The sequence below is a fragment of the Trachinotus anak genome, unplaced genomic scaffold (genome assembly GCF_046630095.1).
Source record: "Trachinotus anak isolate AG129_WGS33_773 ecotype Australia unplaced genomic scaffold, CSIRO_AGI_Tana_v1 ptg000002l, whole genome shotgun sequence".
Taxonomy (NCBI): domain Eukaryota; kingdom Metazoa; phylum Chordata; class Actinopteri; order Carangiformes; family Carangidae; genus Trachinotus; species Trachinotus anak.
This window is the reverse complement of record NW_027273853.1, coordinates 16,934,854-16,949,636: the sequence shown is the minus strand read 5'-3', so window position 1 is coordinate 16,949,636 and position 14,783 is coordinate 16,934,854. Positions and strand designations below refer to the sequence as shown.

The 14,783-nt window shown below is 41.5% G+C and overlaps 1 protein-coding gene across 1 annotated transcript in view; it reads right to left on the bottom strand.

Moving 5' to 3' along the window:
- Positions 1-14,783, bottom strand: part of itpr2 (inositol 1,4,5-trisphosphate receptor, type 2) — a 54,145-nt gene that overhangs the window by 8,627 nt on the left and 30,735 nt on the right. The window contains exons 38-55 of the mRNA XM_071502804.1: positions 11,069-11,189; positions 10,585-10,772; positions 10,286-10,466; positions 9,258-9,511; positions 8,959-9,159; positions 8,765-8,875; positions 8,412-8,507; positions 8,149-8,268; positions 6,391-6,525; positions 6,093-6,285; positions 5,759-5,884; positions 3,750-3,925; positions 3,477-3,641; positions 3,173-3,356; positions 1,911-1,997; positions 677-798; positions 393-558; positions 145-305 (exon numbers count right to left, since the gene is read on the bottom strand). Of these exons, the coding sequence (XP_071358905.1) occupies positions 145-305; positions 393-558; positions 677-798; positions 1,911-1,997; positions 3,173-3,356; positions 3,477-3,641; positions 3,750-3,925; positions 5,759-5,884; positions 6,093-6,285; positions 6,391-6,525; positions 8,149-8,268; positions 8,412-8,507; positions 8,765-8,875; positions 8,959-9,159; positions 9,258-9,511; positions 10,286-10,466; positions 10,585-10,772; positions 11,069-11,189 (2,787 nt within the window). The remainder of the gene's footprint in view (positions 1-144; positions 306-392; positions 559-676; positions 799-1,910; positions 1,998-3,172; positions 3,357-3,476; positions 3,642-3,749; positions 3,926-5,758; positions 5,885-6,092; positions 6,286-6,390; positions 6,526-8,148; positions 8,269-8,411; positions 8,508-8,764; positions 8,876-8,958; positions 9,160-9,257; positions 9,512-10,285; positions 10,467-10,584; positions 10,773-11,068; positions 11,190-14,783) is intronic.

The window sequence follows — 14,783 nt, the reverse complement described above, 5'->3', positions numbered from 1 at the left end:
TGTATACATTGCAAAAACAAGATAAAAGCGCTTCACTGTAGCCACAGTAGATTGATGATAAAGCAGCTTGTGTAATGCAACTTTTAAAGTGATTAAAACTGCATTACAATGGTAGTGTGTGGCTATTTCCTCTGCTCTACTGACCGCGATCATCTGAGCCACGTAGCTCTCAGGGCCGGTGTACTCGGTCGGATCCTTCACCCTCACCAGAACCAGGAAGTAGAGGTAGTGCCACATGTTGTGCTCAGATTTGATGTGCTCCTCAAAGGACACTGTCTTGTTGTCAAATTTGTCCCTTTCCAAGCCTGAAAAACATCAGCTCTATTAATAAATATTGCTCTGTCACTGCACATTTCCTTACAGTATTGTGTGAAGCACATGACTGTACACACCACAGATGAAACAGGTGGTTTTCAGGATCTCCTCCTTCCTTTGTTTCTCGCTCCTCAAGTCAGCAAAAGTGTCGATGATAACACCAAAGATGAGGTTGAGAACGATGATGATGACGACGAAGAAGAACAGAAGGTCGTAAACTACTCTGGCAGCAAACAGAGGCTCCTGGATGGTAAAATATGGAGAAAATGCATCATTTGAAACCAAAGCTACAGTTCAAATAGAAAAAAAAACTCAGTAAATGAACACAGCAATTCGTTTGTTAATTTTGCGGTTTTCTTACTTCTTTGGACGGTCTCCTGAGAATGTCTCCCACACCTCCTCCATTACGCAGTCCCTGGTTCAACACTGTGATTATACACATGAGCAGAGTGTCGCACACCCGCTCTATCCCATCATCTTCCTCTATAACAATACACACACAGAACAACACGTGAGTGGCAAGTGACAATAAAACAGAGAAGTCATTAATATAAAAAAGAGAAATAGAGAAAATACATCAGTGATTTATAGAGATTGAATGAGCAGTATAGGCAGCTTAATATCTAAGTTTTTGTTACAGCAAAAGTACATCCAGTAATGAATCAATATCCAATAAGCCAAAAAATTACACAAGCGTGGTCTGACACAAATGAATATGCCATACATCTGGACTTATTTTTCTTAAAGGCACCATCTCTTTTCCATTACTTTGTTCTCCTTCTTTTATAACTAAAGAATCAATTAGATTTATATGACCCTCATAACCACACCTTCTGATTTCATTTTTCCATACTATTAAATCTGAATTAGATTAAATTAAACTAAATATGTGTGGAAGATCTTAGGGAAAACTAACGCTCAAAAACTTCAAGTTCAGGAAAAACTCTTAGTCTCACCTAATTCATAAAATGACCACCCACCTGACTTTTACCACTGTCTGATAATAAAATCCTTTTTCATAGGAACAGCTGATTATGGTGTGACTAAAGATCAAATGGATATTTTCACTTCCTTTCCTCATATGTGAGGTTAAAACAGAAAAACTGAGGAGAATTAAAGCCCTATAACCTATGAAGAAATGTAATATATTATTCATATCACATATGAACTGTACATGTACAGTGCTGTAAATAGGAAATGGCATGCACAGCATGACTGCTGAGGACAAAGAGGAGTCGAAGGATGTGGAAGAGATCACGTGTGTGCCCCTATAGTGCAGGTGATCCATGGAGACGCAAGAGAACAAACAGGAGTGTGAGTCACCCACTCTGCCTCATCAAGTTTTTTTGTGTGCATGACTCTCAGTGTGTATGTGTGAAACAGTGTACGGCAGGGCGTGTGTGCATGTGTGAGTAACCTTTCAGGAACTGACTACTGCCAGAAAGGTCACATTCACACCCACAAACCAGAAAATTTTAAAACTTAACAGTGTCCACTTAACAATGGATAGATTGTGAAGCAAAATTAAATTAAATTAAATTAAATTGAAGCCAGATTAAAATAAAACACTAATCTAATTTATTCATAAATCTTACCAGGATTAGATTTGGGTGTTGGAACAGGACAGTTATCTTTCATACATGTTTCACCAACTCCATTGTTACTCAGTAAATCCCTCTTTCCTGCAAATAAAATAGGAGAAAAAGTACAAAATTATGTGTAGTTGATTAATGATAAAAACACTGAGAATTTACAGGTGAAAGACGGTGATTAAATTGTGCTCTTGCATTAAAACTGCTTCCCAATAATTCTCTTAAGCAGCAATAAAATCAGCAAGAAAGATATAGACAGACATTATGTAAACTGAGGCAGCAGCTGCTGGGTGGGCGGTGAAGTGTTTCTGAAAAAACCTGAACAAATCATTTGCACACCGGCAAAGCCGTGAGCGGCAGAGGAGCTGTACTTGAGTGTGATCAGCTAAGGCAGACAGGCAGAGGGAGAACTGTATACATAGGCCACAGTGTCACCAAAAGGGCCTTCATCCTGGATGGGCTGGAGGACAGAGGGCAAGGAAGAAGAAGAAGAAGAAGAAGAGTGGTGAGGACAGGAAGGGCTGAAGTAGGGCACAGGGGCTGCAGGCCCAAGGCGACAGGGTGCTCCTCAGCTTTGATTGAGCTCCGGTTGTGTCTCAGCTTACCCCTCAGCTAACAGACAGACAGGCGTGAGCCCAGCTGGTTACATAACCCACCACTGCTCTGCTGTGTCTGCTGTGCTCTATTCAGCAAAACACAGGATGGCGCGGCCACCAGGTTATGCAACAGGTGCACATGTGCTAGCAGGTTGTCTTCCTGACCAGCGGAGCACTGTGCCGGAGCTCATTAACACACCCACACTCTCCACAGTGTTTGCAAAACATGTGCCTGAGTATGTACATATACAGTGTACTGTACATAGTGTAGTCTACATTTATAGACTGTGTTTTTGTGTAAACATTGATTTATATAGTTTTTATTTGGAATTTTTTTTGTTTAGAAATTGCAAAAAAAATTGAGTTGTGAAAGTGATTCATTAGGAGCCAAAGGATCTTTTGATCCTTAGCACCTGAGTTACTGTCCAAAATGTTAAGTTCTTTGATTTATGCAGAGCCACCAACTGCCCTGTCTGCCAGTCTGTGTCAGTTATCTTTACTTTTGCTTAAGGTTTGAAATGTATTAAGCGATAGGATGTACGATCTCTGGGCTCTTGGTAAGTTTAGAGCAGAAAAGGAACACACAAACAACAGATTTTGCGTGACACGGCTGAAATAAAAGTGCAGATTTAGGATTAAGAGTCTTTTAATAATTAAAGGAGTTCAGACCTGGTGCAGGAAGGCGGTCCACTTCCATGCGGAAGTCATCCTTGAGGAACAGGAAGCCGATGATAGAGAAGAAGTAGACAAGAAATATGGCCAGAACGGCCGTCAGAATAATGGAGCGGCCATTCCTTGTCACACTCTTTATCACGTTGAGCAGCGTCTCCTCTCGGATCACCAAGTCAAACAGCTGTGAAAGATCAACATCAGTGAGTTATCAGCAAATTGATCTATTCAGTATAACTGTTACTGCTGTGCTCATCAATCAGTGTCAATGTAATGGAAGTGAAATGTGTAAGAGTTTAGTTACCAAAAAGCTGTAGAAGAACTCGTGCACAAAGAGACCCAGGACGCAGATGATCGCATAGCCCAAATGGTAGATAAAAAGCATGTCCATCACAACCGCTTTGTAGCCTCGAGTGAATGTCCCCTGGTTGCCCACAAAACTTACAAGAAAGACTAACTTGTTGAACAGCTGAAATAGAAGAAAATATGGCTTAGTAAAGTAAACAGCTTTGATGTAAAAAGAGGCAAGAACAGACATATCCGTCTACAACACTGGATCAAATCTTCCTTTACTCACATTGACAGTACCCAGCAACAACAGAGCAGGACCCAGGCCCATTGTGTAGATGGCACGTAGAATAAGGGAGACCAGGAAGAACAGGATGCCCCATGGCTTGGGTAAGACAGGAAGTAATGCAGTGAACACCCCCAGTGCCACCCACAGTAAGATATTCCAGAACGAGGACAAGGTGCCTGGACAGAGGAGTAAAATTTCAATCAAAGAATCACACATCCATGCTCTGTGCTACTGTGGCATTTCTCTAATGAATTATTCACCTGAGCTGAGAGCTTAACTTAGCCCAACACAGTCAGAGGCAACACTCTAAAATGTCAAACAGAGGTCTGTAAGGGTCAACTTCATCACTGAGAACAGCACTGTAGACCACCAAAGTGAAGCTCACGATGCTTTTAGGAAACTGAAGTGTTTTGATGATTTATAAAAATATTTTCGGGAAAATACTTCTCAGTATCATTATCACTTACAGTAAGGCAAAAGAACCACATATATAACTGGTATCGCTGGTAATGGGATTTGTTTAACAAAAACTGAATTCAGTCTTGCAGAGATCGTAAATGTCATTGTAAATGTTGGGCGGAGCTTTACATGGTATTACATGAGGTCACCAGTCTCAATACACAGTATCAATACAGATTATTATCTGAATCTGCACCAAACTGAACATACTCATAGATCTCAACACAAACTGATGAGAAAGTGATTAAAAAATAAATATACGCCCCTTTAACCAGATCAGCATCAACCCACCCCCCACACCTTTACTACAAGTGAAAGGTTTTAGAGCACCTCCATTTTCCAGCTGGAGGGTTTGTAAGTCATCAACAAAAGTTGGGTCACCTGTAGGAATTGTTTGCATTCATTTTCAAGGCTTCATTTACTCCCATTGCAGCAGGCAAGCTGTAAATTTACCAGTTTCTTATCCCTGAAAATGAACTATTTTCTATGAAATTTACATGATTTATCAGTTTTTGGTGACCTAAGCTGTTCACCGGTGCAGAGGCATAACAATGACTGTATTCCTGTTTGAATTATTTAATCTGAAGGCAATTAGTTTCAGCAGACAGCCACACTATCAGGACTGTTCATCACAGTGGAGACACAGGCCTGTATATTATTAATTCTTTAATTAGTTTGAAAAGTCTGTTTCTTAATTTTGCTTAGAAATAAAACAGCAAGATTTATAATTTAAGTTGGTCCTGGCAAAACTTCAGTACAAGTTGTGGTTTATTTAGTTGTAGTGTTAGTGTGGCTGTCTTAGACTTACTGTACAGTTAGTAAACCTCCACTTAAAGTCTGAAGACACACGTAGGGACTGGACCTTATATGTTTTATTGATTAATTTCCAGAATGTCTGCCATAAGCCGGGTTACAGTCAGCACCTCAACTCCTGATTTAACACATCACAAACACATCATTCTCTCAAACTGTAAAATAATGGTGAATAATGAAAACAGTGATTTTAAAGAAGAATGTTTGTCTTACTCTCCCTAGGCGAATGAAAATAATCTCTTCCTCATTTTTATTTGTGAAACTTAAACTTCTTTAGGTCAAATAATGCTATTGATTTCATTTTGCAATAAGGTGCTTTTTTTTTTTATTATGTAGCTTTTATTTTTGGTTTTGTTTTTCATCAGTGAAGTTTTTGATGCAGAACAAAGCTTTGACTCCACATGTATTGAATGTATTGATTATTAGATGGTAAATTAATCTAACTTTAACAGGCATCTTAATAATTTTGGTTCAGTATTACATTTCACCCTCAGGCCACCTAATTTAATCTATAGGCCTGTCTATCAGTTTGACAAGTAAAAAAAAAAAAACAAAACACACACACGGGTTTGAGACAGACAGACTTATTTTGAGAAAGCTACAGCTCTACTTTGCATGAACAATACTTGTCTGTCTGAGTTCAGACAAGCTGCAGCCTCAACACATGACCAGGATACGCTCTACTTGTGCTTACATCTGTCTATGAATGACAACCCAGTCTCAAGCCAATACATCACCTTCATCTCCATCATCACCAAACGGGTAGAATACAGCCACAGCGATGTTGAGCAGGCAGGCAAGGTAGAAAGAGATGCTCCCCCAAAGTGAGATGTGGCGTGAGAACCAAAACATAGCCTTATTTTCTGCACAAACAGAACAGAGGCTGACAGTAAGTAAAGATACACAAAAAAATCAGCACACACACAAAACCACTGCAGGCCATTCAATTTATTCTGGACATAACAATAACAAGACACTGCGGATGATGATCATGATTTACCATCCTGCAGCCTGCTCCTGCTGCCACTATCATTATTTTCTGAGCTCTAGATTCAGAAAGTAAAGACTTACTGCGGATCTTCTTCTGCCACCTCATCTCATTGTAGAGGTTGTCAAACTGCTGGAAGAAGTCGTTAACCTTGCTGCCCTGGTCGTCTCTCTCGGTGGTGGTGAACACACGAACCTTGGACTCTGCTGTGAGGTACTCGCAGATGTTAGGGACTGGGAACACTATCTGCTCCATGCTGCGGTCATGACGCACAATCTGCCAAATACAAATCCAGTATATCCTCATTACAGGTTTGTGTATATTGTATTAAAAGTTTTGGAGACTGAGAGGATAAATGGACAAAGTGAAGACGAGGTTTACCTCTATCTGAGCTGTGTGGTTGGCATAGTAATGAAGGGCATCATCCTTCTCGCTGTCGGGGTCCACCCCTGACCCCTGCCCCAACCCCGAACCTGGCCTCAGGCTCTGCTGCAAGATCTTGTTGTGCCGGGCCAGCTAGGATCAAAAAAGAAACACTCCTCATTTATTTCAAATAAATGTACAAGAAACTTTCAATCATGTGAAAAAGTCAGTCTCTCATTGACTTAAGATCACAAAGCCTTTATATGATATGATAACAACTTCATTTCATTCCGCCTGTGATTCCTCAGCTTAATCACAACATCTTGCAACACAAACAACTTTATGAGAGTAAAAACATGAAAATACAATTTGACATGACAATAAAAGACAAAAGCGCAAAAAAAGCCATGACTCATGAAGAGTTAAAAACCTGATCCTGTCTTGATTCATTAACGGATAGAGATAGTTTGTAAAGTGTATACTATATACTTGAATTTAACAGTAGGATCAGTTTATCTCATGCATATTGCAATTCCTCCCTATTATATGTATGTAGTTCTTTTAGGTAATAATAGATGCCTAAAAAATATGGCCAGTTGGGAAGGACTTTGATTTTTGGTTTGCTGGATCATAGTCTTTGTTTTTCTCTCTTTTGTCTTTTCTTCTCTCATGCATTTGCATAAGAGAAGACATAACACATAAAGTGAGATAAACTCTTCTCTCATAAGGTCAGATAAACTTTTTTCTCCTTCTCTCCGTTGATATAAGTTTGCCTTAAATGTGTGCCACAGGCCACAGGCACACATTTGGAGGAAATTATAACACATAGCATGTGGCCATAGAGATGTTTAGAGATGAACAGTAGAATGTAATGTGAAATTCTGTTCCTGGAAATCCTATTCTGCCCTGTAGAAAATATGTAGAGTACTTCACTGTTTGAATTTTTATGATCTGCTGTTTATCATTCACTTTTGCTTATTTACTTGCTCATAATTCATTTCCCATCCCACACACTAAATACAATGAATATCTTCATAAACATACTTTATAGACTCACGTCTAAGTTTGTACATCATTAGTAGAGGTGTGTGTGTGTGTGTGTGTGTGTGTGTGTGTGTGTGTGTGTGTGTGTGTGTGTGTGTGTGTGTGTCTGTGTGTTCATACTCTAAGGTCAAAAAGAAATCAACAGTGGAACATTAAAAAAAAATCATTTCCTTGTCATGATGAAACTAGTCTGGTCGTTTGGACAAAAATACCCTGTCTGACACTTGGCTGTAAAGAAGCAGAAGTGAAAGCCTGCTAGACTTGGTCTGCTCTCTCCAAATGACATAAACTGTAGCGGAAGGCAGAAACTCACAAGATGCACGCACAATTACAGTACAACTAGTTTTTCAGTGGCTCAACACACCCGTCTCACTTCATCACCACTGGTATCCTGGTAAACCACATTTGTTAGTAGTACAGTGACTAACTGCCTCAGTGAACACTTGCAGCCCACCTGTCTGCACAAACAGTCTTACATCCTGAAAACTAATTTAAGCATACTGGCAGAGCAGTTCACAGAAGAGCAGTCTTCCATCGTTTAGCACAGACAACACACTCTAATAGGAGTATGCATGTGGGCACACACACACGCGCACACACACACACACACACAACAAACAAACAAGCTCCTGTAATAGAAGGCCCTGGAGTGAGCAGAAGGTCAGACAGACTGACAGGAAATGCAGGAATGCCTCAGTCACAGACAAAAACAAGCCCAGGCATTTTCATTACCTGGTGGGCCAGGATGTAAATGTTGTGTCCCACATCTTTGGGTTTGATCTGGTCTCCGACACTATCCTCATCCTCCTCACTCTCCAAACCCTGAGTGTAGGCTTCCTTCATCACATCAACCTGAGGCACAGAAGTTATGAGAAGTCACTGCTCCTTAGAGTGTGGTCACTTGAAAACAGATTTTACATATCTAGACGTAATCTATATACATGCTTACACACACACACACACACACACACACACACACACACACAGAGACTCACCAGTTCGGTGGGTCTCATCTTGTAGAGAATCTTCTCTGCATTCTCACTGTCATGACGGCTCTCCATGATAGCCAGCAGGAGCTTGGAAGCATTGTTCTACAACAAAAGGCTCCACTAATGAACTCAGACAACATCACCAGTAATTCTGGAAATAATCCTTTGATTAATGAAATTTATAACAAAATCACAACACTGTACTGTTATAAGGTTGAAAATGTTTAACTGCAGTTAAACTGAGGATAGTAAGCACTATAAGGCAAATGGAAGTATTGCTACAGTATAGTAATGGTTGCTAATGGCTGTGTGTCATAGCAATCGGCCTCTCCAGGCTCTCAGAGACACCTGCTGCTTACCTTCAGCTCCAGCACCAGGTCCAGCCGATTCTTACCCAGGGGGTTGATGGAGTTGACAATCAGAGCTATGATAATGTCAATCCCATTTGACTCATGCTTGGCTATACAGGTCTGGAAAATTAAGAGGGGTATAGTTAGAGTCAAAGCACAAAAACAAAAAATCTATCTACTAAACTAATCAGTTCTCCCCCTACCTGGTTTTCATGGCAGGGTCCCTGGCAGTACTCTGTGATGGTTTCCAGGGTTTGGCGAACCAGATCCACATTACTCTCATTGATATAAAGGCCCAGCAGCCCGAGGCCGCCAGTGGTGCTTCCACAAATGCAGTCCAAGAACTGAAGAGTCTCACACACCAGATTGTAGTTAGTCTTGTTGTTCTGGTTACGCAGAAAGTTCTGTATTCAGAGCAGAAACACAAAAGTCAATCAGCAGTCAGTTAAACAGTATCTGGACTTTAAGGTTCTTATTCTCACTCACAAAAGGGTGCCAGTACCTGCAGGTCTGAATTGTGGTTCTCACACAGCAGCTGTAGGTAACGTAAGATGGGTTTCATGATGGTAATGGCTGGGCTCATCTGAGTTTCTTCTAAGGCCTCCTCGGCCCCGACAATCTCGCTGTTCTGGCCAAGGCCCTCGAGGTCAGGATCCAGCTCTTTTCTGAAGGCACAGAAGGCCTTTGAGGTCACAGAAGAGGCCTCTTTCAGCTGCCCTCGCATGTCCTCCCTCATATGAAGTCCTGAGTCTTTCCCTACAGAACAGCATTGTGGGATAAACAAAGAAATAAGAGTCAATTAATCAATTCCTGGACAGTACAGAAACATCTGGCAGAAGATGATGTCAGAGGATGGATTTTAACAACTTCAGCTGAATCATGCAGAACCACTTTGCAAGTAATGATCAATGTCAGCCTGCACTGTGACATTCTAGACATAAATTTAGAAATTTAGAGACCCCCCTTTGACAAGAGGGCAAATATTGAGTGGGGTTCTGTAGCATGAAAGCATTCAATCTTGATACAATGGTCTTTTGATAGGCTTGTGATGTGGGCCGTCACATGGCCTCTGACATGTGACTGCAGGAGTTGGGAACAACAGTCTGCGCAGAGGTCAGCAGAGCAACAACGGTCATTTTGGATTTATCCACCACGATTGTTTAAAGTCAAGGCTGAGCTGAACTTGAGGACCACACATACTGTAGAGGCATTAAAGATTTCCAAGTTTATATTTGAGCCCAGTTTGTGGCTTTTCACTCACTCCAGGCCTGTTTCTATGGAAATGCTTGGCTGTGCTCAGGACATGACCTCTATGAGTCAGTGTATCGCTTTTAAATACTCATCTCCAGGTACCTTTGACATTATTATCCTGTGGGTTCACTTTAAATAAACCTTACTCACTTACTTTCACCTTCATTTTGACACAGTGGTTTGCTGCATGTTCCAGACAGGACTTAAGCCAAGGAGCCAGGGTGTGATGGGTATAATTTCAGCACTGACAGGTTAAAATGCATCACTAGTTGGTTGTACCTTTTTTGAACCTGATGCTACTGACGTCACTGTCATCGTCCCTTTTTCTGCAGCTGAGCTCAAACATGTTGACAGACACTGTGGCTCGGATCTCTTGCTGGGCCAAACGCATGCGGTCGTAGAAAACCTTGAAGAACCTCTCAGACTTCTTCTGCTTATACAGTTGTGTGTAGAAGGAGTTCTGAGAGGGAGGCAGAAAGGCGATGAGAATAAATCTAAATGTAAATCTATGAGTATAAGTGTCTGTGTTCTGGGTTTTGCCTGTAGAAATAAAGAATTAAGGTGTCTGTGTTGCCCACCTGTATCTGTGTGTTTCCACCCTGAAGAAGGGCAATGCCCAACAGGATGCTCTCCTCAAACACCCGGTCATTCTTGGTGTTGACAATGAGGTCAATCACCAGCTCTGATGTTCCAACATTGTCCAAGAGACACTGGATCTCCACTATATTGCTGCCTGGCTTGTCAGACTCCAGCATGGGAGAACCTCCTGCAGAAATGTAACATTAACATTTGACATAATTGTGCCCTGAACACATAATTCTTCAGACATTACTGATATATTTTTATTCTAATAACCACACTCCACAACTGTTTGGACAGAAATACTGTATATATTTATGTGGTGTTTTCAATCTAAAGCTAAAGCGATTCCTAAAGTCTGCCAGCGATTGTCAAACAGCACTTCTTATAAGAAGTGGGGTGCTGTCATGTTAGCTGCTGTTGTTTCCTCTGCAGTGAGTAGTTATTGCAGTGTCTACTGGGTTTATTTGGGGTTCTCAGTACCTCCAGATGACGGCTTGACAAAGCCGCCAGATGAGCTGCTTCCACTCCCAAGCTCTGACTTGGAGAGAAGCTTTTGATTTCCAAAGTAGCGTGTGAGGAGTATCTTTCTTAACTCGTTTCCCTGTGGAGACAGAAATCATAATGTTAAATCCATATCATGGTCTGAGATAGTACCAGCCTCAAACTAGGAAATAAACATTTTACCACATTTGAAAAAGCAGCATTTTGTGACACATAATCATAATGATAACGCCAAAATAAAGGACACATTAAGAAATGTCCCATCCAAGAGAACATTCGTGGTAAGGGTGAGGTGTATTCACTGACACGAATCCACCCAATCATCCCCTAAGAGGGCTGGGTAGATTTCATCTGCTACCTAAAGAAAATGATCACTGTCCTCCTATGGTGCTTTTTTTCCTTGATCAGAGCGATGACTTGTAGAATGTCAATGCTCTTATCAACAAAGAAATTGAAGCCTGAAAGAGCACGAGGAGGAGCACGAAAATAATATTGTTGTCCAGTGACTAGATCCTTACTGAGTTTTTATGAAAGATTTTCAGCTGGCAGCCTAGACAGAAAAAAAGCTCAAAAAAGATACAAAGCAGTTATATTTAGGTTTGTTATAATTAGTGCTGGTGTTTCCTGAAATCTTTAACATTGATGTATGAGAGACCATAATATGAAACTTTGTTGATATTAACTCAATTTAATTAAAAACTTTTTTGGACCAGACGAGGCATCTCATGATTGCATAACCTGGAAACTGCACACACTGTGGCCCTTATGTGCCACTTTCTGTCAATTATAAAACATACATTTCAGTTTACAGCAATTTCCTTAGGGGCAGGTTCACTGATTTCCTTGATTGTGGAAAATTGCATTCAGCAAGTGGAGAAAGATGAGAGATGGAAATAAACTGAAAAAAAACCCCATAAAAATCACAAAGAAGCTCTGCAGTGAAAAGTGACAAAGGAGGCTGAATGTAGTAGTTTTGTATTTGATGTTTTATGTATATGCAGGAAATACTGCATCACCAAACTACTATGCTTTTGCTACACTTCTATTTAAAGATTGCATTTTCTATCTCTTGTGACATTTGACGCAGATGTGCAGAAATGAGATGAGAGGATTCATGGAGATAATCTCCCTACGATGGTTGTGTAATTGAAGTGTGAGAGTGATTGACAGGTGGGTGACTTGCATTGTGCTTGTCACCACCTACAGTATTTTTATTGTACAACGAGAGGAGCAGTGGATGGAAGATGGATGGGATGGCACATAAAGAACGTATGGACATTAACGGGGGTCAGCATCAGTTTCTATGGCAACCTGACAATTTAAAATGGCCTCTTCATTATTGATCAGTAGAGTGGCAGGATGGATGAACAGATGGATAAACAGACTGATTGAAGGGTGGAGCAAAGAGATGAATGGACCGTAGGGAGCCACCTGTGGTTTCCATGGAAACATGTTAGGGGGACAATCAGCCTTTGCCTGAGATACTGTACAGGAGGTGGATAAGATAACAGAAACACCTGAAAATACAAGCAGATTTGATGAAACTCAAACTGTGAGGTGCTGAATCAACTCATTGATCATTTTTAGGTTGTGAGTATTTGTGTTATGAAGCCAATTAGTGCTGAAACAATTAGTTGATCACGGAAAACTTCATCACCAAATTTTAACAGGTAGTTTTAATAGGTAATTAGTAATTCAAACAAATAGTTATTTGGTGAGCAAAAATGCCAAAATTTTGCTCCAGCTTCACAAATGTAAGGATTTAATGTTTTTTATGTCTTCATAAATCATACTTGGAACTTTTTGTAGGCTTTTTTATAAACGGTTTATATAAGGTTTAATGATTAATCAATAACTCTCACTTAATGCATACTTTCTGTGTCTGGCATACTTTGTCATAAGTTTTGAACCTTTATTACATTACATTATGTAGCAGTGTTTGTGGCTGATGCACCAGGCAGCGATTATCTGGCCTCTTTGTCCCTCTGCAAGTTCCCTAATTGTGATTGTCACACCTCTGTTAAAGCTGACACATACTGCTAATTGGTATTCAGCTTAAAATGACTCATTTGCCTAGCTGCCTTTGAATGTGTTGTTAAAAGTAGCTGCTGCTTATAGTAAATTTCTGGTGCAGTCCTAATGTTGCAAAACTCTAAACTAACCTGGCAGGGAAAAAAACTCTGCTAGACAATAAAACTGAATTATCAAAAAGAAAGTGGTCACAATTGATGGGTTATTTTCAACAACACTCCAAACTGCAGCCTTCAAAAAAAAGACCATTCATATTTTAAGAAAAAGATAAGACAAATGAGGCTCCTCCATGCCTGACCATGAAGGTGGCCAAGGCACAGTCCAGCTGAAGAGCCTTTAAACTAAGTGCAGCGAAGAGCGGAGATGAGGAGGAGCACGTGTAGCTGATGCTCCCTGTGTCAGTAAACACTCCATCTCATCTGCAGTCAGCGGAGACGCTTGTCTGCCTGCACTGTCTGGCTGAGCTGTCTCACAAACACACGCTGACACACACACACGTACACTTCTTGAACTGAAGGTGAGGATCCATTGAACCAGCCTCTCTCATTTTCACACAGTAATGCACAAACACACACACACACACACGTTCAGTCCAACTACAAACTCAGCACTACACTCTATAAGGCAGTGCATCCCAGTGGGCGCACTGTGACTGACTGCAGATTGAATCATGTTTGACTTAACGTTTCCCCATTTCTGACAGAGGACGTGTTGGTTTTGCACTAATCTCAAACACCAATGAAAGAAACGTTCTGGTGGGAGGAAGTTGAAAGGGAGTGGGGGGTGGGGGGTGACAGGTTTTTGCTCTTGTTCGCCTCCCTTCTGGGCAATGCAGTCTGCTGGCTAGGTCTGCAGAGAGAGGAGAGGGGAGGCAGGATGGCTGTAGAGGAGACTCAGCCCAGCCTGACTCATCTGCTTGCTGCTGCATTGACAAGAAAAACTCCAGTCAGGTGATGTAAGAGCCACGAGAAGGAGAGATAGAAATAGAGGTAGAAGAACTGACAGAAGTAGGAGGAGGAGGAGGAGGAGGAGGAGGAGGAGGAGGAGAACGAGCGGGAGGTGGTGAGGGAAAGGAGGAAAGGAACAAACAAACCCTAGCAAGGAGCAGACAGTCGTGGTGTTTTAAAATGTGCACCGGCACGCCACACTGCGGCTCTGGTGTCCAAGCTGGAGACGAGCTGCCGATCCCCACCTCCGGCATCCTCACATCCCCTCTCCCCCCTCCCTCCTCCATCCCCCTCTCAGCTCTGCTGTCTGCAGATCTCTCCAGCGCCGGAGAGATGCACGGAGAAAGAGACAAAGACACAGTCTGCCCAGTGCTTCTTTAGGTGGTCTGAAAACTCACACAGGCAGTGGAGGGCAGCACCAGTTGTGAAACAAGACACACAGTGCCAGGAAGAGGAGGGAGAGGTCTGAGCTGCTCAGGTCAGACAAGGTCGATTATAGCAGAGACTCAAGCCACAGAGGAGAACGTTACCCAAACAAGCTTCAGACCGGAAAGGGGGGTGGGGGTGGGGTAATAGTTTTCTTCTCTGTATTACTTTCTCCCACAATAGAAACATGAGAGGACTCAGAATGTGTCTCTTTTGCAAACAGTGTGGAAGACTGATCAAGTACACAGTGAAACAGTACACGTAGACTTCCCCCACTGGCCATGAGAGGT